Source organism: Myodes glareolus, chromosome 15 (genome assembly GCF_982192425.1).
Source record: "Myodes glareolus chromosome 15, mMyoGla1.1, whole genome shotgun sequence".
NCBI lineage: Eukaryota > Metazoa > Chordata > Mammalia > Rodentia > Cricetidae > Myodes > Myodes glareolus.
The window spans coordinates 45,925,301-45,951,703 of NC_142040.1; the positions used below are offsets into that span (position 1 = coordinate 45,925,301).

At 40.1% G+C, this 26,403-nt stretch overlaps 1 protein-coding gene across 1 annotated transcript; it reads left to right on the top strand.

The window, feature by feature from the left end:
- Positions 1 to 4,843: 4,843 nt before the first annotated feature.
- Positions 4,844 to 26,222, top strand: C15H5orf34 (chromosome 15 C5orf34 homolog). The gene is made up of 14 exons (XM_048443070.3): positions 4,844 to 5,157; positions 7,921 to 7,996; positions 8,145 to 8,374; positions 8,490 to 8,579; positions 11,530 to 12,176; positions 14,020 to 14,121; positions 15,278 to 15,401; positions 16,072 to 16,163; positions 17,366 to 17,435; positions 18,884 to 19,054; positions 20,302 to 20,396; positions 22,121 to 22,216; positions 24,845 to 24,885; positions 25,816 to 26,222. The coding sequence occupies exons 3-14, from the start codon at positions 8,180 to 8,182 to the stop codon at positions 26,004 to 26,006; spliced, it is 1,914 nt and encodes a 637-aa protein (XP_048299027.3). The 5' UTR covers positions 4,844 to 5,157; positions 7,921 to 7,996; positions 8,145 to 8,179; the 3' UTR covers positions 26,007 to 26,222.
- Positions 26,223 to 26,403: the final 181 nt, after the last annotated feature.

A 26,403-nucleotide genomic window follows, 5' to 3' on the forward strand; every position in this document is an offset into this window, starting at 1 on the left:
AGTCTTGGGGAATATAAACAACTTATTTACATATGTAGATGCTATTTGATATCAAGGGCTTTTAAACTCATTAATTGAGGGGTGGGTGGGGTTTAGAACACCAGCTAAGGAGCCAAGACTTCATTGAGGATTTATTCCAATTCAAGAATCATTTCTCTGTTTGACCTGGCTAACTTCAAAGCCCTCCATCCTACAGCAGTCATTACTCTGCTTTCTTTATAAGGCGTCCTCATCTTTATTTCACAGCATGGATTGCATTGACTTTTTACCAGAGAACTTGAGTAGGTATTTGTCATTCAGGTTTTCATCTGCTTTATAATTGATAGACCGTGAATATCACTTTTCTAATACTTTTACTATACTGTACCACCTCGGCCCTATTTAAGTAATGTTTTTACCTAATGTCAAATCTTTTTCCAACTAACTAAAAATAAATAAGAAAGGGTCGCTTGTAAATATGCATGTAAATAGTTGTGTTAATATTAACACTCGTTGTTCTACATTTGGTACATCCGTCTGCTTATACAGTTAGTCTTCTCACTTTCTGCTTGTTTGTTCATCTGTATTAAAGTTAGAATTTGAAAATAAAACTTAGTTTTGTTCTAAGTTTTTGAAATGGTATTTTAAAGAATTTGTTGTTAAGCTTGCTTACATGAAATAAATTAAAGGTTTAGAAGTTAGAGAAATTGTAAGATGGAGATATTCAATACTCAATTGAATAATTGAATTCAATAACAATAAATGAACCTGGGAAATTAACAAATACATTAATTTCTAGAGTCCATGTTCTAAAGAGCAAGTACATTACATAGTTGGGTGTTTTGAAATTTGTCATATCAGCACAGACTGCAGTCTTGGAACATAATAGTTAGAGCACATTAGAACAGATACCCAGAGATAACTGGGCTGCATATATTTTAGACATCTAGTGGTCATTGTGTAAACATCCAGTATTTGACCAGCAGCCTACTGTCACCAGTACTGTACTCAGTGTAACTATTAACAGAGGCTACCTGCATTATAAATTCTACATAAAAAAACTACCCAGGGTCTGGTGCTAGTTCATCTGCTTAGCATGAGGCCTTAAGTTCTCTCCCTAGAATGAGAAGGAAGAACACCTTAGACGTGAGATCGGTGGGCTGGTGTAGACAGCTTGAGCAGCTGTGGGCTCTAATCATTGGAGCCATCTGTGGCTGTGAGGCCCTAGCTAGGTCTAGACCTGGGACGTTGACCAGAATGTTGACATTTTGCAGATGGCTGCTTCTTTTCTCTTTGAACTCTCACAGCATTTTGACTGGATTCTGAGACTGAACATGCCAAAACAGGAAGAAGCTGCATTAAGAAGCCATGTAGCCGTATTTATTTTCTTGGTTCTAAGTTTGTAACCATATCATGAGTTGGTCCTATGTTACATTGTCTTGTAGAGTGCATGTCTTCACCAGGAACAAGTACGGACTCCTCATAGAAATAGAAATACAGTGCTTTCCAGTGAGCATAGGCATTGGTGTCAGTAATGTCAGTCATGAGTTGTGACAGCAGAGCAAATATTGATCTTAACCAGTTATCAACTTTGGCACAGTTCTAGCACAAAGGCAAGAACATACTATATCTCAGTAGCCTGGATTTGTCACCATGATGGAGAATATATTCTCTGGGGAACCATAGGGTTTATCTACAAGAGGGTGCTAGAATTTAAAATCGGACTTAGTCTTTGGGTAATGCTGTAGGCATTCCACTGAATCTTAGCTGCAGCTAGGACACAAGTGTAGACTTTTTTGTTATTAAAAGGGGGGTCCTATTTAAATGAGAGGAGGGTGTTTGGTAGGATTATAGAAAACCTGTTATAGCCAAGAGTCAGCTCAAACAAAAAGGAAAAAAGCCCCTTTCCTATCAGGTTCTGAGGGTGGGCACACAAAGCCAGCTGCCAAGTTAACAGAACACATTTTTCCAGCGTCTTCGAGCAGCTGTAAAGTACACTGTGACACTCACCTTGTGGCTGGAACCATAGCTTTGTTTCCAGCGCTCTGCTAGTCTATTACTGGAGAGACCCAGTTCCTAAACTCCTGTTTCATGGCAGCACTCAAGTTCTGTTCCTTCTATTGCTGCAGAAACAGCCTCTCCCTACAAACTGGTCTCCCTTCCCTTAGGACCTCTGAAGAATCTTTCATCAGGAACTCGAAGTTTACTAAATGATGCCTTTATGGGGGATACCCTTCCAATTTTGCCAACAAACAGGCTTGAGCCTGGTGGTCTTTAACCTTTGGCAGATGCTGCTGCCCTGTGATGTTAGCCTAGTAAAAATGAACCCTGTAAGTTCAACACAGCATTTAGAAGTCATGCCGCTAGAAGCCGTGGTTCTGGCAGACCTGTGCCAATGTAAATCAGAATCACCACTGTCACTGCGACTGGCTGTACTGCTAGTGATTATTGTGTTCCCTGTCCGATTTTAATTGCTTCATTCTTCCTCTAATCTTTCATTACCTAATTAGTTGCTTTACAGATGTACACAAATATGTCCGTGTCCACTTTTATCTTCTCTTCCTCCACAGGAAGCACCCTTCCTAAGTGTTCCTGCCTCTTTCATGAATTCTGTTGTTATGGTTGGTGGGGTTTCTTATTTTGCCTTTTCTTTCTTTTAATCTGGCTTTTGTGTTCGTGAGCTGCTCCCCATGTCATTCTTACTAAATAAAAAATAAAATCTGACTACCTAATTTTTATTGTCCCAGAGTCCTATAGTCTGTCTTCTCAAGTGGCCCATATTTATCCCTTTCCTTGTCAGCTATCTATTCTTCAAATCCTTTCCTGCTATATGCAATGATTCTCACTGAAATCACCAATGACCCTGGTCCCTGCCTCACTAAACCTAATAGATCTTTGTTTCAGCTTTCTCTCTGGCAATACTAACAAAATTAAAAACATCTAGGAATCTAAGACACAATAATTTGCTTTCTCTGTGCTCTTCTGCAGTGCTTTTGTGGGCTCTTTACCTGTTTTAATTTTAAAAAAAAAAATTGTATGTATGGATTCTTTGCTTGCATGGACCAGTGTGTCCCTGGTACCCAGGGAGGCCAGAATAGTGTCTGATTCCCTGAAGTGGAGTTATAGAAGTTGCTGGGAATTGAACTCAAGTCCTCTAGAAGAGGAGCCAGTGCTCTCAACTGCTGAGCCATCTTTCCAGTCCCCTTAACTTTTTAATATCACATTCTTTGTTTCATTATTTTAAGTCTTCACCTAGCGTGTAAACGGACGTTGCTCTCCAGGCAAATCTAGTTACAGTTTTCACCAAGTGAACTCAAAAAATTTAAGTTTAACTCAAACTTTTCCTGAATTCTTTATCATTTCTGCCACCTTCCCGCTTGCCCAAACCAGAAATTTGGGCAATCTTAAGAGTCTTACTGTTAAGTTCCAGGTCTAGTAATTCCCCAGAATATAATTATCAGAATAATTGCTGGGGCTGCTGTCTCCTTAGTGCTGAGAACCTACAGTCTATCTCATTATTTGTTCACAAGCCTTCTGCTGAGCTCTTCATGTCCTTGCCCACAATTCCATTCTCCATCAGCAAGTCCAGAAATCTTTCAAAATTTCATGAAATTTCTTGTAGAAATTTCACTCAGGTCTCGAACATTGGAAAGACAACAACAGGCAGGGGTGGAAAACTGCAATGTATAACGTAATGTGGCAGATCATTAGAAAGAAAACTTACCTATTCAAGGATGCCTTTACATAAGATTGGAATCAATTTGCTTATCAGTATTTTTTTCAAATGATGGTTAAGATTTTTTTCCCAGTCCCTTGATGCCATCTTTGCTTAAAGCCCTTATACTAAACAAGTATACCAAATAAAACTTTAAAAAAAAATGTTGCCTAGATAACATTCTTAATAATTTAGGATCAGAAAATTCCCTCAAGTCTGGCTCCATTCTTAGTGATCTGGCTCCAATGCTTCCTGCCTCCTTCCTCACTAACCATGCTTCAGCCCCTGTAAAGGAAATCATCTTTCCCTTGGACTGCTCATACTTAGCAAGCACCTATTTAAAACTCTAAACTTTGAGGTGTGGCCATATGGGTTATGCTCCTGTAGAGAGATTTGCCCCCCACCCCCCTTGCTCTGAACTCATGGTCATATTGGAGGCCGTAAAGCAGCCCACGAAGGTCTGCTTTACTACCAAGAGCTGTCTGGATTGTTGTGGACACTGTCTACAATCTGGAGGCCAGACTTTCTGTTGGCGATAAATGAGAAAAAAGTAATTGTTGCGGGGTTGGGAGTTGGTGGGTGGAGATCACGGCCAGCTGGTCTACAGAGCGCGTTCGAGGATACTCTGGGCTGCACCAAGAAATCCTGTCTCAATAAACACAAACCCTTCAGGTTTCAGTGGAAATATTTTTCTAAGTCTGCTATATGTGCTTATAGAGCGCTGTGGGTTTTTTAATCTTAGGAACACCCATAATTAATCAAATCATTATTTTGTCTTCCCAGCCACTCTCCAATCCACATCCTGACTTCAGTGAATTGGGCTAATCCGTTTGTACACGTCTAAAGCCGATAAAATAGGAATTAGAAAACATTTTCTGGCACTTCTTAAAACAAGTAGTCTCGATATTTTCTACTACTTTTTTAAGAATTTAATCACTCCGCTAAAACCCATCCTTGAGTTAGTGGTTGCCTGGTATGGGAGAAGAGTGGTCCACAAACCTAATCCCAATCGATCTTCAATTTCCTCAGAGGAACTGAACTCCCAATAAGTGGATACCAGAGTCCGACCCGGAAATACCCGTCCTCTTCCGGTCCTGCCCTTTGTTGCGAGAGGCGGGACTTCCGATCTCACTTTTTCCGTAGGCGGCGCTTTCTTCTCGGTGCGGGAGGTTCAAACTGCTACCTCTCTGTTTTGTGTTTCATTTCCGTCGTCCGGCTCGCCGCTGCTGCCTCAGCCGCCGGGACTTGAACGGGAGTCTCAGTCGAAACACTTCTTGCGCAGATGAGATTATTTTCTTTCATCAAGAAGTATCACTCAATAGTTACTAGCTGACGGAAGTAACCCCGGAGAAGCAGTCGCGAACGATACGGTTTCTGCCATTTGAACAAAACAGAGGTCGGTCAGAGGCCTTGGCTGCTCTCCCCTCGATGTGGAAAACAACTTCCCAACCCAGAACTGCCGCGTGAGTGTCAGAGGTTTGGCGGCGGTCTTGATGAGAGCGTGTACCCGCCCCTTTCTCTTTCCCCGGGTAACTAGACTCTATTTTGAAAAGCGAGGTTTCAACATGCAGAACAGACAAGGTTTTCCAGTTCGTCATACCAGACAAAATGTGTTGAATGATGGGAATACAAACAAGAAGAAAACAGTGCAGAGGAGGCCAAAAATCCGTAATCTGTTGTAGCGCCAAGAACTTTTAAACACTACACTCTCTTGTGTGTATACTCGATTATTTAAATAATAACTTCAGTAAAGTTGCTATATGGGAGGTACAAAGATAGGGATTCCATTTCCCAGTCTGGTATCAGGAAAGAGACTCTTTCAACTATGTGTCAGCACCTGTTTTCTCTTAAAATACCAGACATGCGTGTATGCACATATATATCTCCACCTCTTGTCATGGTGTTTGTTTATTGACATTGAGTAAATATGTAAACAAGTAATGTAAAGGAGTTAGTGTGGTCCGACTTCTGGAACGTTAACTGTAACAGGAATAGAAAGAGAAAAACAGGAGAAAGGTCTTAGCTATAGGAATTGACAGATGAGCTTCCAACAAAAGGAGGTAAAGGGCCAAATTCAAGCAAGATTTTAAAAGAATCAATAGAAAACTAGTTACAGGAAGACAGCATCAAGAAGTCAGTGTCGTTAACTCATATGGCAAACTCAAGGGTAAGAATTTAAACATTCATTCTTTTATTATTAGTTGTTGAAAGTGTTTTTGCCTGACATCACTCTTCACCTAATACCATCCCAGTGATACATTTGTGAATAAGGCAAATGAGGTCCTTTCTGTTTGAGGGTCTATCCTGGTGGGCGAAAACAGACAAATAATTTCCATACTGATAAGGTCTGTGAGGACAAAAGGTAAACCGGGATAAGAATGTGTAAAGCAGTTTAGCTCAGGTGATAACGCGGGCCTCTGTGCGGAGGTGTTTGGGCTGAGGTGGCGATGCTGACAAGGACTCTCGTGCATTAGTTAAGCCAAGGAGAAGGCGAGCTGGACAGGAAGAACGGTGCGAAGATTTTTGAGATGGACAATGCCTTGTTTCAAGAACATTTTTATAAAGCCGATATTATTAAAGTGACCTGAACAAGGGAGTTAGGGAGGGGCGTTTGGAGACAATGGGGACTCGATTGTGTGGCCTCTGCAAGCTCTAGTGTAAGAATATAGATCTGATTCTGTGGACGGATGGATAGGGTTGATAGGGTTCAGCTAAAGAACGACTTTAGGGGATGTTACAGAAGTCTGTGTTCGGTGGGAGTGCCTTTGTTCTAGTCCAGTCAGATTCCATTTTATCTGTGGTACAAAGACATACAAGTCTGTGCTGTTAACTAACTGAAATCTCTGAAAGGAATGGGGTAGATTTAGAAATTCTCTAGAGAAAGAAAATAATGAAAACTATGTGAATCTTAGTAAGAGACAGCACATAGGTAAGCCATTTGTTTGCATACAAACATACTCCACATGTTAGCCTGTGTTGTGCATAGCTCATTGCATATCTTAAAAACGAAACCAAAAGATGAGGCTAAAAAGTAGCAACTGTTATTAAACTAAGGTGTTGAAGCTCTGATTAGGTAACAGATAAGAATGATGAAAGTAAAAACAGAAGTAGAAGCAGAGCGGAAACCCTTACTATTCCAAAATGGGGTTAGGGGTAGGAGAAAGGGAGGAGTTTGGAAGAGGGGACAATGTACGACTGTGTCACAGATTGACTGCATCTAGGAGAAGGACCGAAGACATTGGGTGTACAAAAACGTTGGTGGCCGTTATGAAACAAGGCCAGGGGAAAAGTAGAAGGGAAAGTTGGGTTGTAATAGAATGAAGATTAGCAAGAGACTATGGCAGTGAGGGGTTTCTGTACTTCAGAGGTTTATTGATAGGGAATGGCCTTAAGCTTGGGAAGTCTTATCTCTGCATAGTCGTTTGTTGTTTTTGACAGATGAGACTTGAGCCCTTTAGTAGAAGGAGAGGGTAATATAGAAGAAAGTGGGGTTCGTGTTAGAAAAAAATTAACATTTCCTAAGATTTGTTGAACCCTTACAAGGTGACTTGGATAGTGCTGGGTGCTGTCATCACTATTTTGTCTCTTAAACCTACCGCAGTCCTGTACCCCTCTCTTTCACAAATGAGCAGACATCCCTGGCATCTGCCTAGCACATAGTGGAGTATAAAAGAAGCCGCACCTCCCCTTTGCCCCACACAGGTATGGAGAACAGTGAAAACAGTCATTTTGGAGGTAAGAAATAGAATTTAAGAAGTGAGAAATTCAAGACACTCTACTAACTGCTTCCGTAACTCCAGACTGGGGAGCAATAAATTGTGGTATTTGCATTTCTTCAAAGGTCTTTTTTCCTTAGACTTGCTCGTTACTTTTGGCCTGTCTTTTGCATGTGCTAGAACTGATTTTCTGTATTACTTTCTTTTTATTTGTTGTTGTTGCTTGTATGTGTTATGATGTGTGAGTGCAGGCATGCACATGCTTGCCGCAACTTTGTTCTCGCTTTCCATTGTGGATTCCAGGGATACGACTCCGTTCCTCAGGCCTGCAAGGCAAGCACCTTCACGTGCTGAGCTGTCACGCCCGCCCAGATTGCTACAAGTGTAATTAATTGGTTTATCTGCAATGAGATCCTGAGCATACAATATACAAAACTCAACTTGAGAAACAGTAAAGCCAGAAAACTTAGCAGGACATTTGTAACTCTGTGAACTGTCTTCTCCTTCCAGGTTATGTTCTTAACAGTGGAGTGAAGCCGTAGGGGTTACTCAAAGCATTTAAGGAAGATCATTTTAGATAACCGAGGTAAGACCACTGCTCTTCCACCAAGAGTGTGCACAGTTGGTGTCCTTGTGTGTTGTCCCTGCGTTCTTAGGAAATGCATGTGTTTAGCTTGGCACAACTCTTGAGCACTCAGAGAACTGCGTGTGCTACCTTGGTCCCATTTCCTCAGGTCTGTGCCGAAGTGTGGCAGAGCCGGGCGTAGAAATGGCAGCGGAAGTACGAATGGTGCTCTATGAGGACGACTCAGTGCACGTGCAGTATGCGGACGGCTCCACACTGCAGCTCTCTCCTTGTGGCTCGGAGTTTCTGTTTGAAAAGGCGCCTGCTCTTTCTACACACCCTTTAGAACAGCCAGAGCGGATTCGTCAGCGGACACACTTTGTCATTAGCACCTACCGAGTAAGTCCTAGCACAAAGGGACTGCCGAAGCTGCTAGAATAGGAAAGGTAACTAGGATTCTGGACCTTGACCATTCTGAACTGATTTTCGGATAATTTTCTATTTCTTTCTCTAGGAGCAGCTACAGCGAGCCCTGGATTTTCGAAACTCTTCGGCTACACGCCCCTTTTTATCTGAAAGCCTCATACCTCCTGAGAGAAAGAAGGTGATGTTTTAAAACCACATTTTTATGACTAATATTTAGTACAGGTTAGTTGTAGAGAGTTGGCTTAGCACTTGGAAATGGGCACACGCTGTAGAATGCACAGTCCGATATGCTGCACCAGACCAAGGGCTATGGAAGTGGCACATTTCAACTCCTTGACATTTTCTTTATAGCATTTCTTTATGTGTGTGTGTGTGTGTGTGTGTATGTATATATGTATATATAATTTTATATTTGTATTTTGCTTGCATATATTTCCATATGAAAGTGTCAGATCTTGGTATTACAGACAGTTGTGAGCTGCCATGTAGGTGCTGGGAATTGAACCCAGGTCCTCTGGGAGAGCACTCTCTTTGCTTTTAACCTCTGAACCATCTCTCCAGCCCGGATTGTGGCATTTCATATCATGACTTTTTTTATTCTCATATGCCTCAATATTAAGAAATTTCATACATGAACTTTAGTTAATTGTGTGTGGTTGCTGATATGTAATAGGATATGAGCCTAGTTTACTTTTCCCATGCTTTGATAAAACACTGACCAAAAGCAACTTGGGGAGCAAAGGATTTATTTCAGTTAGTAAGTAAGTCCATCATTCGGGGAAGCCCAGGGAGGAGCTAAAGCAGAGACCATGAGGAACACTCTGACTGGCTTGCTGTCTCTGGCTCACTTAGCTCCCTGTTTGACAGTCCAGGCCCCCTTGCCCAGGGATGGTAGTGCCTGCAGTGGGACGAGCTTTCCTGCATGACTGAGTAACCGAGAAAAGGCCCCACAGACTGGTATACGGAGGTGTTCCCTCAGTTCTGTCTTTCCACATGACTCAAGTTTGTGTTAAAAATTAAGACCTAGCCAGTATAATTTGTAATTATGTATAAGTATACAAATTTTGCTCTTGTATATATCTTTTGATTTTGAGGGATAATGGCATATAGACTAGGAACTAAAGGCAATTTTTTTTTTTTTTTTGAGACAGGGTTTCTCTGTGTAGCTTTGGAGCCTTCCATGGAACTCACTCTGTAGACCAGGCTGGCATCAAATTCACAGAGTCCTGCCTCTGTCTCCTAAATGCTGGAGTAAAGGTGTGCACTACCACTGCCCAAAACATACTTAAAGGCTGAGGCAAGAGTGTTAGCATTCAGGCATCTGTGCTGGCTTGCCCTTGGAGCGCTGACAGGAAACCTCCTCAGCTGCAGCCACTAAGAAGGCCTCCTGTGCACATTCGCTGTGTTCCTTTTAAAAGGTGGTTCTGTGTCTGCCTGTCTTCCTCCCTCCCTCCCTCCTCTTCCAATAACCCTCCCTTATGGCATGACTCCCTTCCTGCCATTTTTTAAAATTAGAACAAAGAGGATCACTTGACCTCCTAAATTTGAGACTAACGTGGGCCCTGTGGTTAGATCCTATCTCCAACACACCAGAACTTCAGTGGTACCAGTGTGGCATGGGTATCTGCTAGGATTTCCTGAGTTACCAGCTCCGGTATAGGCTATGTTTCAGAGTTTTTCTGATTTAATTTGTGAAATTTTTCAAAGTGGGGAAGTTGGGACTTGAGCCTAGTCTCGATGACTCTTGGTAGTAGGGCGTTAGCCCAGGACTTCACAGGTGGCAGGCAGGCAGGCATTTCACACCAAGCCACACCCTCAGCCCAGCTGTGCCTGTTCATTGCTTCCCAAGGCTCTCTCGCCTCATGCTGTGCTGTGGCTGTGTTTGTCTTATATCTGTGCATTACTATGCCAAGATGCCTGCAATGGACAGCTCAAAGGTTGACTGTTTCAGGTCTAGCGCTGCTGGCTTGTATTGAAGCAGAGCATTGTGGTGGGGAATGTAGGCAGAAACAAAACCTAGCAGCCAGAAAGTAGAGGAATGAGAGACCCACTTTCTCCAGCCAGACCTAGCATAGCCCACTCATCTGTGAACTCATGAATGGATTAATCCTTGAGGAAGTTAGTGCCTTCCTCACCTCTCAGCAGTGCCACCAACTGGAGACCACACCGGAGCCTCTGTGAAGGACACGTCATATCCAAACCTTAGCAGGCAGGGGGCTGTAAAGAGCTGCAAGCTATAACTTATTCCAGGGGATCTTTCTCCAGTGTCTTTTGAATAACTGCGCCATTAAAATGGTGTCATTTGCTGCTGATGCTGCAGTGTGGTCACAGACTATGGGCTTTCAAGATTTGATAAAGATGGAAGTTGAAATGTTGACCATATACAATAATTGATCAAATTCTGTTATGTACAGTACTGTTGATTTCTTGTATGAAGAAGCTGATAGAGACTGTTAATTATTTGCGTCTGCTGTTTCCTAGGGTCAGTTTACATTTGAGTTTTTGAATTGTTTTAAATTATTTTGAAAGCCACCTAGAATTAATTTCAGCTAATGTTGTGCTGGACACCTTCTAGGACAGGGGCTTCATGTCACATTTGGTTCATCTGGTGATGCAGCACTTCCCAAATGCTGTCTGGGAATTCCAATACCAAAGTATTGAATTTATTTCTGTGTTATCTGTGTTGTTTTCCCAATGACTTCTACAGTACTTCCACACCATGTAAGCTCCAGTTGCTTCTGTATAGCACGCCACAGCCTTGGTTCCCTTTCATGTCTGTCCTTTTTCAGATTAGAGTTTTGGGATGAGTGGTCTATACATCCAGCTCTCCCTAAATCATTGAATATTTTTAGTCAAAGTAAGTTTAGCACTAATTAGATAGTATCTACATCTTTCTTTCTCCCCCCGCCCCCGTCCCGTCTTGTGTGTGTGTGTGTGTGTGTTTTTCCAAGAGAAATATTAGCATCCAGTATTATCTGTAAAGCCGTATATTAACTCCAGTTTTTATTTTCTAGGTAGTAAAAACACAAGTATATTAAATTCTTATAAAGTACTTTTAATATCAAAACTATGGGAAAAATGAACATTAACAGAAAATATGGGGTTTTTATTTTCTTCTCTCAATTCAGCATATCTTCATTGATTTCTTTGAAGTAAAATGGCCCAGTCTTGCTGGAGACGACAGCATCACATATTCAGAGAGCGGCGCTGTAAAGATAACGTCACTGGATGGACGTGCATACCTTTGCCTGCCCAGATCTCAGCATGAATTTACAGTCCATTTTTTGTGTAAAGTGAGCCAGAAGCCGGACTCATCTGTAGTACTCCCTGAGACAAATAATCAGGTCCCAAAAGATAAACTAGTTGAAAAGACCAGAAAATTCTGCACGTGTGGAAGTTTATCAGGACAAAGATTAAAGAATAAAGAAAATGAACTTCATCACCAAGTCTTGAAATCTAAAGAAGCTTCAGCAAGCATATGTTGTGTGAATGGAACTGAGGAGAAGGAGGAGCTGCTGTCCCCGAGTACAAGGCACAGATGTGTGTACGCGTGGATGAAGCAGTGTTGGTCTGTTGCCTCCTGTCCGGAGCAGTGGAAATATCCTCTGTCTTTAGCGTTTCGTTTTCATAACAAAGTTAGCGTAGCGTCTGAAACTGGTGCAGATTTCCCTTCAAATGGAAGCATAACTTGTGACGCTGCAGAAGAAAGTGGAAAAGAGGTTTCTGTCCTTCCCAGAGCCCTGCTCCTCAGCTGCCCTGCCCCACACATGCACAGGTACTGCAGGGATGGCTTGTTGCTGAGAAAGGTTGGGGAGAGCCCTTTTTTACCTGATCTTAGCTTTTAAATCAGCTGATACTGCTCTGGTTGGTTGGTTGGTTTTGGTTTTGGATTTTTTGAGACGAGGTCTCACTATGTAACCTGGGCTGGCCTTAAAACTCTCTGTATACCAGGCTGGCCTCTAACTCATAGAAACCCCTGTCCCTGCCTCTCAAAAGTACTGGGATTAAAGGCATGAGCCACCATACCCAGCCACATCTGTTATTATTCTTACTCTCATCTGATTGGCTAAAATCTTTTATTTTAAAGGATAATATTCATAGCAATATAGGGTGTCTAATGAAGGTCACTGTCCCTAAAAGAATTTTTAAAGTACAGAAGAACAGGGCTCTTTGGGAGAAAGCCTAGAAGGGAGTCTATGACCCTCAGGCTAGACCTGTGACCCCACAGGCTAGGCCATAGACCTGCCCATGACACCACAGGCTAGACCCTGGACCTGCCCATAAACCTGACTAAGTTTTGGTTACAGATTTTTTTCTTTGCTATCAGTCCCAAGGGCTCCCCATTTTTTAGTTAACTGGCAAATGTGTCCTTTTTCAAAAGGGTTCAATTTATGGAGACCCTTTCATGGCTAGGTCAAAAATTTAACTTTCATTCAAAGATGAATAATAGTTAAAAATTTGCAATGTGAACTTCTTATGAGTATTCTAGCAATTTTAAAAAAACTAACATTTATAAAGTACTTAAGTGAGACTGTTCTATTTTATGTATTTGGTATAGGAACCCTGTTACAAGAGTCACTATAATCCTTTCATAGAGGAACCTAAGATCCAGAAATGGTAAAGAACTCAAGCAAGTTACATCACTAGCACCTGTAGAATTGAAATTTGCTCCTAGGTCTTCTCTGAGTACACATTTTTACCTAAAATTTAGGAATAGCATTTGAGCTTGCCATAATTATCTAGTTAAAACTGGAAATTCCAGGATTCTAAATCTGTGACGGAAGAGGTTTTATGCTTCTAAATTAAGTATGTCTTTGACTGGATTTAGTTTGAAATCCATTTCCTTATCCTGGCATAGCAGGCTTTCATGATCTGATGGCTTCCTTCGCTGTGGTCCTCACGCCTGACATCGCTGTGTCCTTGCTGTCCCTGTGCCTGCTGAAGTGTCCTCACCATTGCTGGGTGCTCACGCGGACTCCCTTTCGCTCCTGCCCCAGCTCCTGCTCCTTGCTCCAGCAGAAGCTCTGTCCTCCTCACCACCGTCTCTTTCCCTTGTCCCAGCCCAAGCCTGACTTCCTTGGAGCGGTTTCTGGTTTCTCAGAGTCTGTTGATAAGCTAGGTCTTTATTCACGTCCATAGCACTCATTGACTCCCCCACCCCCACCCGACTTGGTGATTTCTGCTTCACTACACTGCCAGATGGAGCATCTCCACTGGTGACAGGAAACATATCTCCTTTGGGGGACATTAAATTCTCAGTGTGTACAGCATTACGCCCGGCCTACCATAGATATTTCAGTAAAGATTTGTTGTTTGAATTCAGGTTAATTTTAAAGATTAGTGAAAAATTTTAATTTACATTATACTGAGATCCATTAATGAGGTTACTGAGAATTAATGAAAAGATACATGACAAAATAAGACTTGTTTTAAAATTTCTCTAATGTACGTGTGTGTGTGTGTGTGTGTGTGTGTGTGTGTGTGTGTGTGTGTGTAAGCATGCATATACATTATATAGTTAGGCAAGGAATAAGCATTATGGTGGCACTGTTTGTTGACTTTCAATGGCAATTATTTTTGAGCAACCAGAATTAATGCTCCAGTTTTCTCTTTCACAGGTGGAACTTCTGTGACTCACTTTTGCAGAGACAGTCTGACCGAGAAGACTATTCCTATCCTGAGCTCGTGAAGGTGGTGTGGTGCAAGGGTGTGACGTACAGGTGAGGTCCTGGGGTGTGGTGTAGGGTGTGACGTACAGGTGGGCTCCTGCGGTGTGGTGTAGGGTGTGACGTACAGGTGAGCTCCTGCGGTGTGGTGCAAGGGTGTGACGTACAGGTAAGGTCCTGTGCTGTAGGGTGTTATATACAGGTGAGGTTCCTATGGTGTAGGGTGTTATATACAGGTGAGGCTTATATGGCATCTCCAATGCCATTGAAAGTCAGTCTTGCTGGTGAATGTATGTTTGTAGCAGGGACTTAGGGTATCCTTCTAGACAAGAATGTCTGGTTGTATTACCTGGTGAGGATGGAATCCGCCTAAGGATGATTCAGTCAAAGGAAATCATTCCTTTCGTGGCTGTTCTGCACCTACACTTCCCTACTGAATTTTCTCTCCCCCACCACAGAGTTACTGTCTAATGACTGAAATACAGTGTTAGCCAGATTCATCCATGAATAATAGTAGAAAATGATACTATTTTGGTTACAAGAAGGCTTTCCCTTTTCTGTATGAGGACCCACCCACTTCTGACTGCATAAGTTTTAAATTGTATTTATTTTTTCCTGGGGGTGGCAACACATGTGTGTGCTTTAGCATGCATGTAGAGGTCAGAGGACAACCTTCCCATGTCCGTTCCCCTCTTCCATCATGTGTCCCAGGGATTGAACTCAGGGCATCAGGCTTGACAGCAAGTACATTACCTCTTGCTACCCCCAACACCATATAAAGATCTGTTCCAATGAAAGTAATTTCCACGAAGTATGTACCGGATGCTTTGGTTATACCTGACTGCTACATATATAATACGCCTTACTTGGATAGTTAATCTTATCCATCAGGTACACCAATTATTTTTGTTGAAGAGTGATCTTATCTTCAGGACCTAAGTGTGGTATTCAGCTTCTGTGCATTGATATTGTTTGGTGACTTGTTATATGTCAGTCCCTATGTTGGTACTGGGTATGTAAAGACAAGATTCTCTGAATTCTAGAAACTCTGAGCTTAGTTGTTGAAATAAGCATATAAGGCACTTTTGTGTGTCCTATTTCTCTTTGGCTCAGCATTACCATGTCTCTGTTTTTGTTGTTGTCTTAATGATTGCTTTCTTGGATGCATTAGTCTTCATTTTTAAAAAATATGATTATTTCTCTATTTTAGGCTTACCCATAAAAATGTAAACTCAATAGAGATTTATCCTGGAGATGGGTCAGTTTTCAAATCAGAAGGGCCTTATTTTGGTAACTATTTTACATATTACTCAAGTCAAGAAGAATCAGAAAAGGTAAGCTAACAATGAAGTTCAAGTTTTGATAAAATGTTCTTTCCTAAGTCTATATATATATATATATATATATATATATATATATATATATATATATATAAAATTTAATGTTTTATGTAACATCTCACTCCTCACCATGGCAAATTAATTATAATCTTACTGTCAGCATTGACACCTGGTGAATTATTAATCACTTTGTTTTTACTATAGTTATACCCACTGTTACCCATTAACACCCTAAACAGTTTGTTTAAATCAGAAGCTAAATTTGTGTCATAGAATTTGTCCATAAAAACCTCTAAAGCCCAGAGCATTACTTTTGAGTCACTATATTACTTTCAATTAATATTTACAAAGTAGAAAGCATGTATTGGGGACTAGGTAGATGGTTCTGTGGGTAAAATGTTGGCCATACGAGCAAGAATGAGGACCTGAGTTGAGATCCCCACGGCACACATAAAAGGTGGACAATAGCATGTATACCTCCTACCCCCCACCAGAAAGGCACCATAAGAATACCATTAAAATATGTAGGTTTTATGGGCTTTAGAGTATTAAAATAATTGCTTGCTTTGTTGGTGTGTGTGTGTGTGTGTGTGTGTGTGTGTATCAAGGAAAAATAGTTAAGTACTAAGAACCAGATTTTTGTTTGTTTGTTTTATACTTTCAGAGAGAAGAAAAAACTTATTCCATAAATAACCTTCCTCCAGACAGACCAGGAAGTCTCTTCTCTGTACGTTCTCTGATTAAACAGGCAACCAGGTGAGTTGGTGATGTTCAGCTGAGAGAAAAGCGTGCATCTGAGTACCTCGATGTGTTTCTTTTGTTAAGGTTAGGATGCAGTGGGTACGATTTGTCTTTGCCACAAATCTGTCAGGTTTTCTGGTCTCATAATTTAAAAAGTAATCCGTGTCATTACAAGAGTATTAGTCTAGATAAACTTTCACACAGGAAGTGAGCGAGTCCTGAGAGGGACTCAAGTGCTGTTTCTCGGGACAAGTGTGGCAGCCCTTAATTGCTTTAATCAAGTTGGGGATTTGAGGAAACATTTGAAATTTTCCCAGTTTCTTATTTTCACAGTAATCAAGTTTTATGAGAGTGTCCTAAAGATAAAATGTGGATTGGTTCGTTATTTCACCTTTTTAGAAATTGTTTTGATTGCCAGGTGATGGTGGCACACACCTTTAATCCCAGCACTAAGGGAGGCACAGGCAGGCAGATCTCTGTGAGTTTGAGACCAGCCTGGTCTACAGAGCGAGTTCCAGGACAGACAGAGATAATCAGAGAAACCCTGTCCCAAAAAGCTAAAAAATAAAAAGTTGTTTTAATTAATCTATAGCACCCAGAAAAATGAAAATGCAATGTTGAATTAAATAATTGTTTTTAATGAAAGTATCTGTAAACAATTTCCAGGATAGATTAGCAGGCTCAGAAAGTATTTGACTTTCTATACATAGTTACCTGCTTTCTTTGCCATCTTTAGACTTTGCTAAACCTCTTAGATATGTGACTATCACCTCTTTAGAACATCTGGGCAGCAAGAAGGCTCAACTGAGGAAGGTGCTTGCTATGCGGGCCAAGTAGCCTGAGCTTGACCTCTTAAGCCACATAAAGGTGCAAAGATGTCCTCTGACCTTTACACACACGCCATGGCACACATGAGTGCACAGACACCACAAATAACTAATTAATTTAAACAGTTTTAAAGGAGCCCCTGAAATTATCCATGGAGTTCTTTTGTTGCTAGAAGGTCAAGGAGTAGCTTTAGCTAGCCAAGAGAGGGCAGAGGGAAAAGAACTTTCTAGGAAGTGTTACGTTTCTAGGAAGGCGAGTTGCCACAGTCACCTGAACTGTTACATGACATTCAGGATGTTGCTGAGACATTGCACCACTGTTCCAGGTGTTAGAAAACAGAAAAATGTCATCATTTACAAACACTTAGGGGCTGTTTTTTGTGTTCACAGAATTCTTCAACACTGTGCCAAGACGAGGCTTTCACTAAGCCACAACTATCATGTCTGCTGCTGGAAAATGGTATGGGAAAGCAAGACAGTTAGATGTTTGAATACATGCTTACACATTCAAACTGCTTTCAGCTAAGTCATGTGAGAAATTCTTTTTGACATTCAAAATTTTGTTTATTCAAGAGAATACCTACCTTGAACCAGCTGTGGTGGCATACACCTTCAGTCCTATCACTCAGGACTCAGAGGCAAGCAGATCTCTGAGTTCAAGGCCAGTCTGCTTTACAGAGTGAGTTCCAGAACAACCAGGGCTACGCAGAGAAACCCTATCTTAGTTAGGGTTCTGTTGCTGTGATGAAACACCATAACCAAAAGCAACTTGGGGAGGAAAGGGTTTGTTTCACTCACAGTTCCCTATAACAGTTCATTATCAAAAGCTGTGAGGGCATGAACTGATGCAGAGGCCATGGAAGGGTGCTGCCTACTGACTTGTTCATCATGGATTGCTCAGCCTGCGTTCTTATACTGTCCAGGACTACCTGCCCACAATGGGCTGGGCCCATCATCATTAATTAAGAGAATGCAGATCTTATAAAGGCGTTTTTCTCAACTGAGGCTCCTCCTGTCTGATCACTCACTCATGTCAAGTTGACATAAAACCAGTCAGCACAAGCCCTGTCTCAGAAAACTTCAAGAGAAATATCTGCCTCATAGACAGACTGGAAAATCAGCCTTTTTTTTTTTTTTAAAGCTGAAGACATTGCACATACTGGGCAGATACTTTCTGCCACCTAGGCATACCCCTTGCCCCTATGTTTTAGTGTATGTAATCCCCTACCCCTCACCCCATGCTGGGATTCAAACCTGGGCTTAGAGCATGCCGAGCACACACTCTCATCACAAAGCTCTACTAGCCCCTTTTTATTTTTCAACTTTTTGATGCAGAATATAGTCCTGACTGGCCCTAGCTAGCCCAGGCTAGCTTCAAACTGGACATCCTCCTGCCTCAGCCTGCCAAGTGCTGAGATTACAGATGTGTGTAAGCCACCATGTCCAGCTGATTGATCGTTTGCTTCTTTGTTTACTGGAGGAGAGATGGGAACTGATTGAATCTGAGTATGTCACAGCATTGTCATTACAGACCCTGATAGTATCGTATTTTAGTTTGATGAGTGTAAAAGTCAATTCATTAATCCTAGCTTAGAGGAAGTGATTCTCAGACATTGATTTCAGGATCCATACTCATTTGATTGTAAATTTATATGCTGTTATAATTCACAGTTTTTGCCTAAATTAAGTTCATAGCAGGATGGTAGCTTACAGAGAGGTATTAGAACTTAATCTTAATAGGTAAACAATTTTGTATGTGTAATTTTTTAAAAGTTAAAGTATAGATAAGAATTCTGTAGCACTCAACTTCTGAATAAGAATCTTGAGTTGCTTCAGGGTTCATTAACAATTACTTTAATCTTTTTCAAAGAAAACTCCTGCCTTGTGCTCTTATTTCCTTGGTTTTAGGTAGCTGAAGTAAATGCTGACAATCCCCTGCCTGTGCTTCTGAAGGAGTCTCTCGTACCCAATGTGGGAAGATTTCTTGCCTACTCTGATGACAAAGTTCACGCTGTCTTTTTAGATGGCGTCACTCTAACACTGAATTGGAATTTCAGCTCCTGTGCTGAAAACAGAGAAGTGAGTATACCTAGGACCAGCGGTTCTCAACCTTCCTAATGCTATGGCAGTTCCTCATGTCGTGGTGACCCCAATCATAAAATACTGCTGTTGCTACTGTTAGGAATTGTACTGTAAATATTTGATATGAGGGATATCTGATATGTGAACCCTGAGAGCTGCTGTCATTTGTAATGCTCGGTAAAATTTGCTGTAGCATTTGTAATTGTTCCATATGAGATACCATTCTGATCTTAGATACTTGTGTATATTATATACTATTATTATCAGGATAAACATTATCTCCTCATATATCATTTCTTTGTGATTCAAGATGCTATCTTCTAGGTTTTTTTCAATGCATAATACATTATCCTTAAAAGTCTGATATCTACAGTGTGAAATATATCCTGATTAGTTACTCATCTACAGAAAACAGTATTACTTTATCTCAAATTATCATGTTGTTGGTTTTTTATGCATATATATTTGTGCGTTTGTAAGTTTATGTACATCATATGTATGCAAGAGCTCTTGGGATCCAAAGATGGTATCTGAGTCCATAGAATTGGAGTTATGTGTTATGGAGTGCCCTTCTGTATTCTGTAAATAAGTCTTATTACCATTGGTTAAAAAGAAACTGATTTGGCCTATAGCCAGGTAAAATATAGCTAGGTGGGAAATCCAAGCAGAGAAATAGAGAGAAAGAAGATAGGGTAAGGGGAGATGCCAGCAGCTACTAGAGAAGAAAGATGTGAAGTAACAAGCTATGAGTCTTGTGGTAAAATATAAATTAATAGAAATGGGTTGATTTAAGTTTTAAGAGCTAGTTTATAATAAGCCTGAGCTATTAGGTCAAACAGTTTGTAATTAATATTAATCCTCAAAGTGGTTATTCAGGAAATGGAGGGCATGAGAGAAGCCTGCAGTTACAGACATGGGCAATTGAGAGCCACAATTTGGGTGCTAGAGACTTGTCCAGAAGCTTTATTGATCTCAATGAATTTTTTAGCAAAAAATCAGAAAAGTGTAACAAAGAGTCACTTTATGTATATAAAGTAACACATTGCAACAAGGACTGGCATTTATAATAACTGTGTGGGTGATGACGTATACTAACAACCCATTCAAATACAGTCTTTCAATTCTCAAAATAAATTTATAATGATTCATCCATTTATTTTTAAAAAAAAAAAAAAAGAGGTTGCTAACATTTTAGTTTTTAGTTTTAGAATAATAAAACTTACCTCTTCTTTTTGCTTCGTAAGGTAAGTCAAGGTCTGACCTTGGGTTGGTGCAGATTAACTTTTCCTGATGGGCAGGATCAGCTAATTCAAGCTGAGCATCCTGGAGCATATGAAAGGTATGGAAGAGCAATTTTATTTTCATGTCTCAATCGATGGAGCATATGTACAACTTAAATGTTATGTGTCATCTTAGTTTTTCCAGATTGCAGAGTTTTCAGTTACACTGAAATTTAACTCAATGAAATATATCAAGTCAGCTTTAAACTGACTCCAATGTGTTTGCCTCCAAGCAATTTTTAAAAATAATCTATTTTGAGCATGTGTGATTTTTCAATGGCAAGTATGGTTAGCTGTGTTAGCCAACTTTCTAATTCCTTAACGAGACTGAAAGAAAGGTAGTTTGTAAATGACTGTAAATGGCTAAGATTGTATGCATTTCTGTGAAGGGTAAAACATTAAAACTAGTTGATGGATATTCTTAAATGGGAGGATGCTTGAACTTAGTTTTTAGCAATACGACTTCTGCTCTCGTAGTTCACTGTTAGTTGTTGTGGCTTTACAAGTAGTAGTCTTGACTTTAGAGCGGTTTTAACTGTCGGGGCCCACAGAACTGCTTACTTAGCATCTTGAATCTGTTTTTCTGTTGTGTGGTCTTGTTTTGGTCTAAATACTCCAACATTCAATTGCTATTTTAAACAGTCTCTCTCAAAAAGTCCGTTGGCAAATGTTTTCATGATTTGTTCTATCCCATCACTTAAGATCATTCAATTTATTAAACTTGTTTTTGATACTCATTAATTTACATTTCATTATATGCATGTGTATATATGTTTATACATGTGTGTGCTCCGATGGGCATTTCCAGGTTTAAATCTTCGAAGGCAAATGCTTATATAGACTATATAAAGACATATGCCAAGCTTAAGGAATTTCACTTTACTTTGAAAAACTAAAAAGAGTTAGACATTTAAATTTGAGCTTTAAGTGAAGTACAGGTATTCCTTTCTTGTTTTAATTTAGATGTTTCCTTTATAATATGAATACAAATAAAATTATTTTATTCTTTATGAATATGTGAAAAAGTTACTTCTGTTACGATTTAGAAAATCTTATTGCCTCACTTAAAATTTTTCTTCATCTTTTTTTCTTCAAACTGTCTTATTGATTTTTTTTCAATATTATGTATTATAGAAAGTATAAAATTCAGACTGAGAGTGTAGCTAGTTAGTAGAGCATCTCCTCAGCATAGACAAGAACCTAAATTCCATTCGCAGCAAACAGTGGGGGAAAATCAACAAAAAACTTAAAACAAGGTGGCACGCCCTATAATTTCAACACTTGTCATTAGGATCAGAGGTTCAAGGTCATCCTCTGATGTGGGATTCCCCTCTGTGTGCTGTGAGTACCATTGCTTAATAAAGAAGTTGTTTGGGGCCTGTGATAGGGCAGCGTAGAGCTAGGTGGAGAAGACTGAACTGAATGCTGGGAGAAAGAAGGCAGAGTCAGGGAGAAGCTAGCTAGCCCTGCCAGAGACAGACGTGGGTAAGCCACAACCACGTGCTGATACACAGATTAATGAAGATGGGTTAGTTTAGAATATAAGAGCAAGCTAGAAGTACGGTTAAGCCATTGGCCAAACAATATTGCAAATAATATAGTTTCTTTGTAGTTATTTTGGGTCCAAGCAGCCGGGAACAAACAAGTGACCTCCTACAACAATCCTTAGCTACATAGTAAGTTAGAATCAAAATTTCGTCTTTTTTTTTAACTTCAGTTCATTTTTGTTGATGTACAAATGAATGAGTTTCCCTATCAAATATTTTTAATGTGTTTTTTCCAGCTACCTGACACCAGTAACATCATGGTGCCGAAGACTCACCCAGACTAGTATAAGACAGGCGCCCAAACAGCTGTCACCTGTTCTCAGAGAAAACTGGTATTTATATTTCTTGTAAACTTAATCTGTGAGTAAGAGCCAATTAGTACTTAAAAATTAGTATCAAGGTATGATGGTTTGGATAAAAATGTTCCCCATAGCCTCATATATGTGAGTACTTAGTCACTAGGGAGTGGCATTATTTGAAAGGATTATAAGGATTAGGAGGCATGGGGCCTTGTTGAGGAAGTGTGTCACTAGGGGATGGACATACTAGGCCCAGCCTTTCTCTCTGCCATGCTCCCTGCCATGATGACAATAGACTAATCCTCTGAAGCTGTAAGTAAGCCCCAGATTAAACTCTTTCTCAAGAGTTGCCTTGTCTCTTCACAGCAATACAGTGACTAACACAAGGGCTGGTAAGATGGCTCAGTAAGTCAATGTTTACTGCTTAGCCTGATGACCTAAGTTCAGTCCTCAGAGCCCATGTAAAACCAGAATTGTCCTCTGACTGCGCGCACACACACATACACACATAGAGTGAATAAATAAAGGTTAAAAACAATATTTTTTTAAGTAGTAAATGGAAAACCTTGAACCTTTTTTTGCCCAAGAAAACCTTTTGTTTTAAACATATTTAACAAAATCTTTTTCATACTATAAGCTTGAAAACAACTTTTTTCTTAAAAAAAAAATTTACTGTTTCAAATCTGATGTACAGAAAACTCTACATTGAAAATTTATGTCAAAATGAGTGGCTCTTTATATATGATATTAAATTTTTGTGGAGAATTCAGTATTAAAGGAAATATAATACTGAGTAGCATAAGCTTTTTTTAAAAATTGACTTTTAAATAATTTCTGTTTAGTTAATTCTTGTCCTAAATTAATAAGCGCATTAGAAAGTAAAGCAAGTAGTATTTTTAGATCCTCAGGAGAATGGGCCAGGGCTCCACAGGAGTGTCTCAGGACATCAGACTTTGGGAGTCGTCAGGAGCAGAGACAGAAAGGAACGTTCAGGAGAAAACTCAGCAACTGAGAGTAACTGGCTGCTCTTTCAAAGGACGCGGGTTCCATTTCCATCACCCTTGTGGCAGCTTCCAGCCCTCGTTAGCTCCAGTTCACGGGATCTGACATCCTCTTCTGGCCACCCCAGGCACCAGGCATGCATGTGGTACACAGATTGACATGCAAGGAAACACACATACACATTAAGTATAGAACAGGGTCTTTTGACCTGTGGAGACAGTGAGAAGACAGTTTGTCAGGAGCAGGTAGTATTTGCTAGGATATACTATGTTTTGATGAATTGAGATGGATCCTATAATAGATAAAGAAGGTCACATGGATGAACACAAGTTCATAAATGTAAAACCAGGTGGAAGGTCATTGATACTCTTAATGTCACTAAGTAAAAAATCTCAGTGTACTGGAAAAGAATACCAAGAACAATTTAGGAACGTATTTTTTCAGATTTATTTTCATTTGTGTGTGTGTGTGCATGCGCACACATGAGTGCAGGTCAGCCTGAGGAAGCCAGAGGCCTGGAATTTCCTGGAGCACTAACAGCAGCTCTCAGAACCAAACTCAGGTCTTCTGCAAGAGCTGGCTGTGTACTTAGCCGTCTCTGCAGCCCCAGGAACCATCTTTGATAACCCCGTTCTGCGACCAGATCCAGGGCATTGTGTGTATTAGGGAAGGACTCTACTGCTGAGCCTAATGTATGACCTTTCTAAAAGGAAGTTTAAGGTGACTTAGCAGAATGTAGCAGGATAATGTGTGCGCGCACACAGCCTGATTTAAAGTCTGTGCCTGAGTGAATACTTGTTAGAATAAATCAATGAAAACAGTAGGTGTGATTTTTTAGTGTGCTGACCTTCTCAGGATCCGACTTTGCAGATGCCTCATCCTTCAACTCCCACCTGTTTCAGAGCAGGAAAGTGGCTCAAAGCAGCTGGGAAGGAGGGAAGTTGCATATGATTATAAAACTGATCACTAACCACTGCTTAAGTTATAACTGGTTTTGTTTTTTATTAAATGTTTTGTTTACATCAAAACTTAACAAGGGTGATGTTGGCATTCTAAGAAATGAAGTCTGAAGCCAGGCAGTGGTGGTGCATGCCTTTAATCCCAGCACTTAGAGGCAGAGCCCAGCAGATCCTGATGAGTTTGAGGTCAGCCAGGTCTACATAATCAGTTCCAGGTCGTCCGAAGACAACACAGTGAGACCTTGTCTCAGAAAACCAAAGTGAAAGTTAAGTTGGTGATAGCAGTTGTGGGTGAAAGCAGTGAGGAACAGCTGTGACCCCCAAGACATCCCCCTCACCCCCATCCTCTGCCTTGTCAAAAACAAGAGTGTGGTTGAAGGAAGAAACGATCGCACATTAAATAGCTTTCTAAAGTATAGTTCGGTATTTTTTCTACCTTGCCATCATTAGTTTATTGGTTCAACTTCTTAGTAACTTGAGTAAATCACCATTTCTAGATAAATGTCCTTATTAACTTTCCAGAGGTGATCATTATAGTATTGTATAGTGTTCTGGCTTGGTGGGGAAAAACAAGGTAGAACATTCACATAGGGGGCTCTGCTAGAGTGTTATAGTCAGCCCTCATACATGCTGCCTCCTGGCTTTTTCTGTCACGTGTGGTAAGAGCTCATGTTCCAATGTCATTCTTTATCTTTCATAGGTCTGTTGCTTCTGAGCTTGAGAAAATACAGAAATTTAACTGTATCCTTTAAGAGAATACAGAAGTATTCCATTTCAGTCTGTTCTTAATGGCTGCACTTTATGACGGTTAGTTCATGCGTGCATGTGACTGAGTTTTGCTGAGTCAGACAATATCTAAAATATTTTCTTGTCATGAAATATTATGTTAACATTTATACTTTTATGTTTCAATTAAATAAGGAATGATGAACTAGGATTAAGATCTCTTTTGGAGACATTTCCTCTTATATAGTTATATAAATTATAACTGTTAAAAATCTATCAGTAACTTCTGTTATGAACCCTATCGTTCATCCAAATTTGTTTTCTCTTCATTTTTCTGCACAACTTAGAAGCAGTTCAGCTAGTCAGAGTCAGCTCTCCCCAATAGCTGCTCCTGCCGAGACAGCCTTGGCTAGGGATTTGGGGAATTTTGTAACTTTGGGAAGCTTCCTCAACCTTGTGAGATTCATATACTTCCTGGGCAGTGTGTATTTTATCCTCTTGGTTCTGTGAGCTCCCTCCTCCAGAAGGGACTTGTTCAGTTAGGAGAAAATAGTTATACAATCTTACTCAAATAATAAACTAGTTCTGCAAGAGAAGGCAAATTTCCTTTTACTCTACATTTTTGTTCATTAAAAATATGCAGCTTTCGTCCTGTTCTTGTTCCCTTTTTATTTGCTTAGCAAATTTAGGTTAAGAAATGTTATTGGAATTTTCTTTTCTTTCCTGCTAACCCTCCATCCAAACACAATCCCCACTCTCTGTACACTATGGCTGAGTTCCTCATCTCTAAGGGATGGACTCCATAAACTCTGAAGTCCAATGCGATCATGAATTCAATAGATAGTCCTTAAACTGAGAAATATTTTCATACCGAAGTCAGGTTTTCTTAAACTCAGATTGTATAATGAAAAATGTGGGGTAAAGCTCCTTAACTAAGAAACTCAGTGCTCCTGGAAAGCAGTGGTATCCTCCATTTTTCTGGCAAGAAAAATGAACAGTGTTCTGATGCCTGTATGTCAGGATCTTCAGAAACCCTGCTAGAAGCAACTAATAAAGAGAGTGTATCGGTAGCATTGAAAAGAACTTCTGAAATCCTTCAGGATATTGACTATCTCCTATCAAACTCTAGAAAGTGAAAAATGGAATTATTACAACAGTAAATCTTAAGGTTGCTTCATATTATTGGTATGAAATTGCTCGTAACCCAAGGAATTGCAAATGTTACTTCTGTAGAATGTGCAGAACTCATTTAACTTTGATTGTATTTTACCTAACTTGTAAATTGTAGTGTGTGTATGTATTTATATATATATGTGCATTTTTAAAATAAAGAACTATTTTGAACTTTTGAACTCTTTCATTTTTCACATCAGATGTATAAGAAAAGTTATGTTCTGTCATTTTTACTCTTGTAATGTTAATTTCCAATTTTCTTTTTGAATGTGCAGAACTGTCCATTCGATCATTTGCTATGCAATCTCTCCTGGAGAGCTAATGTAGCAGATCTTCTTTCTCTTTCTCTGACAAGCGGTT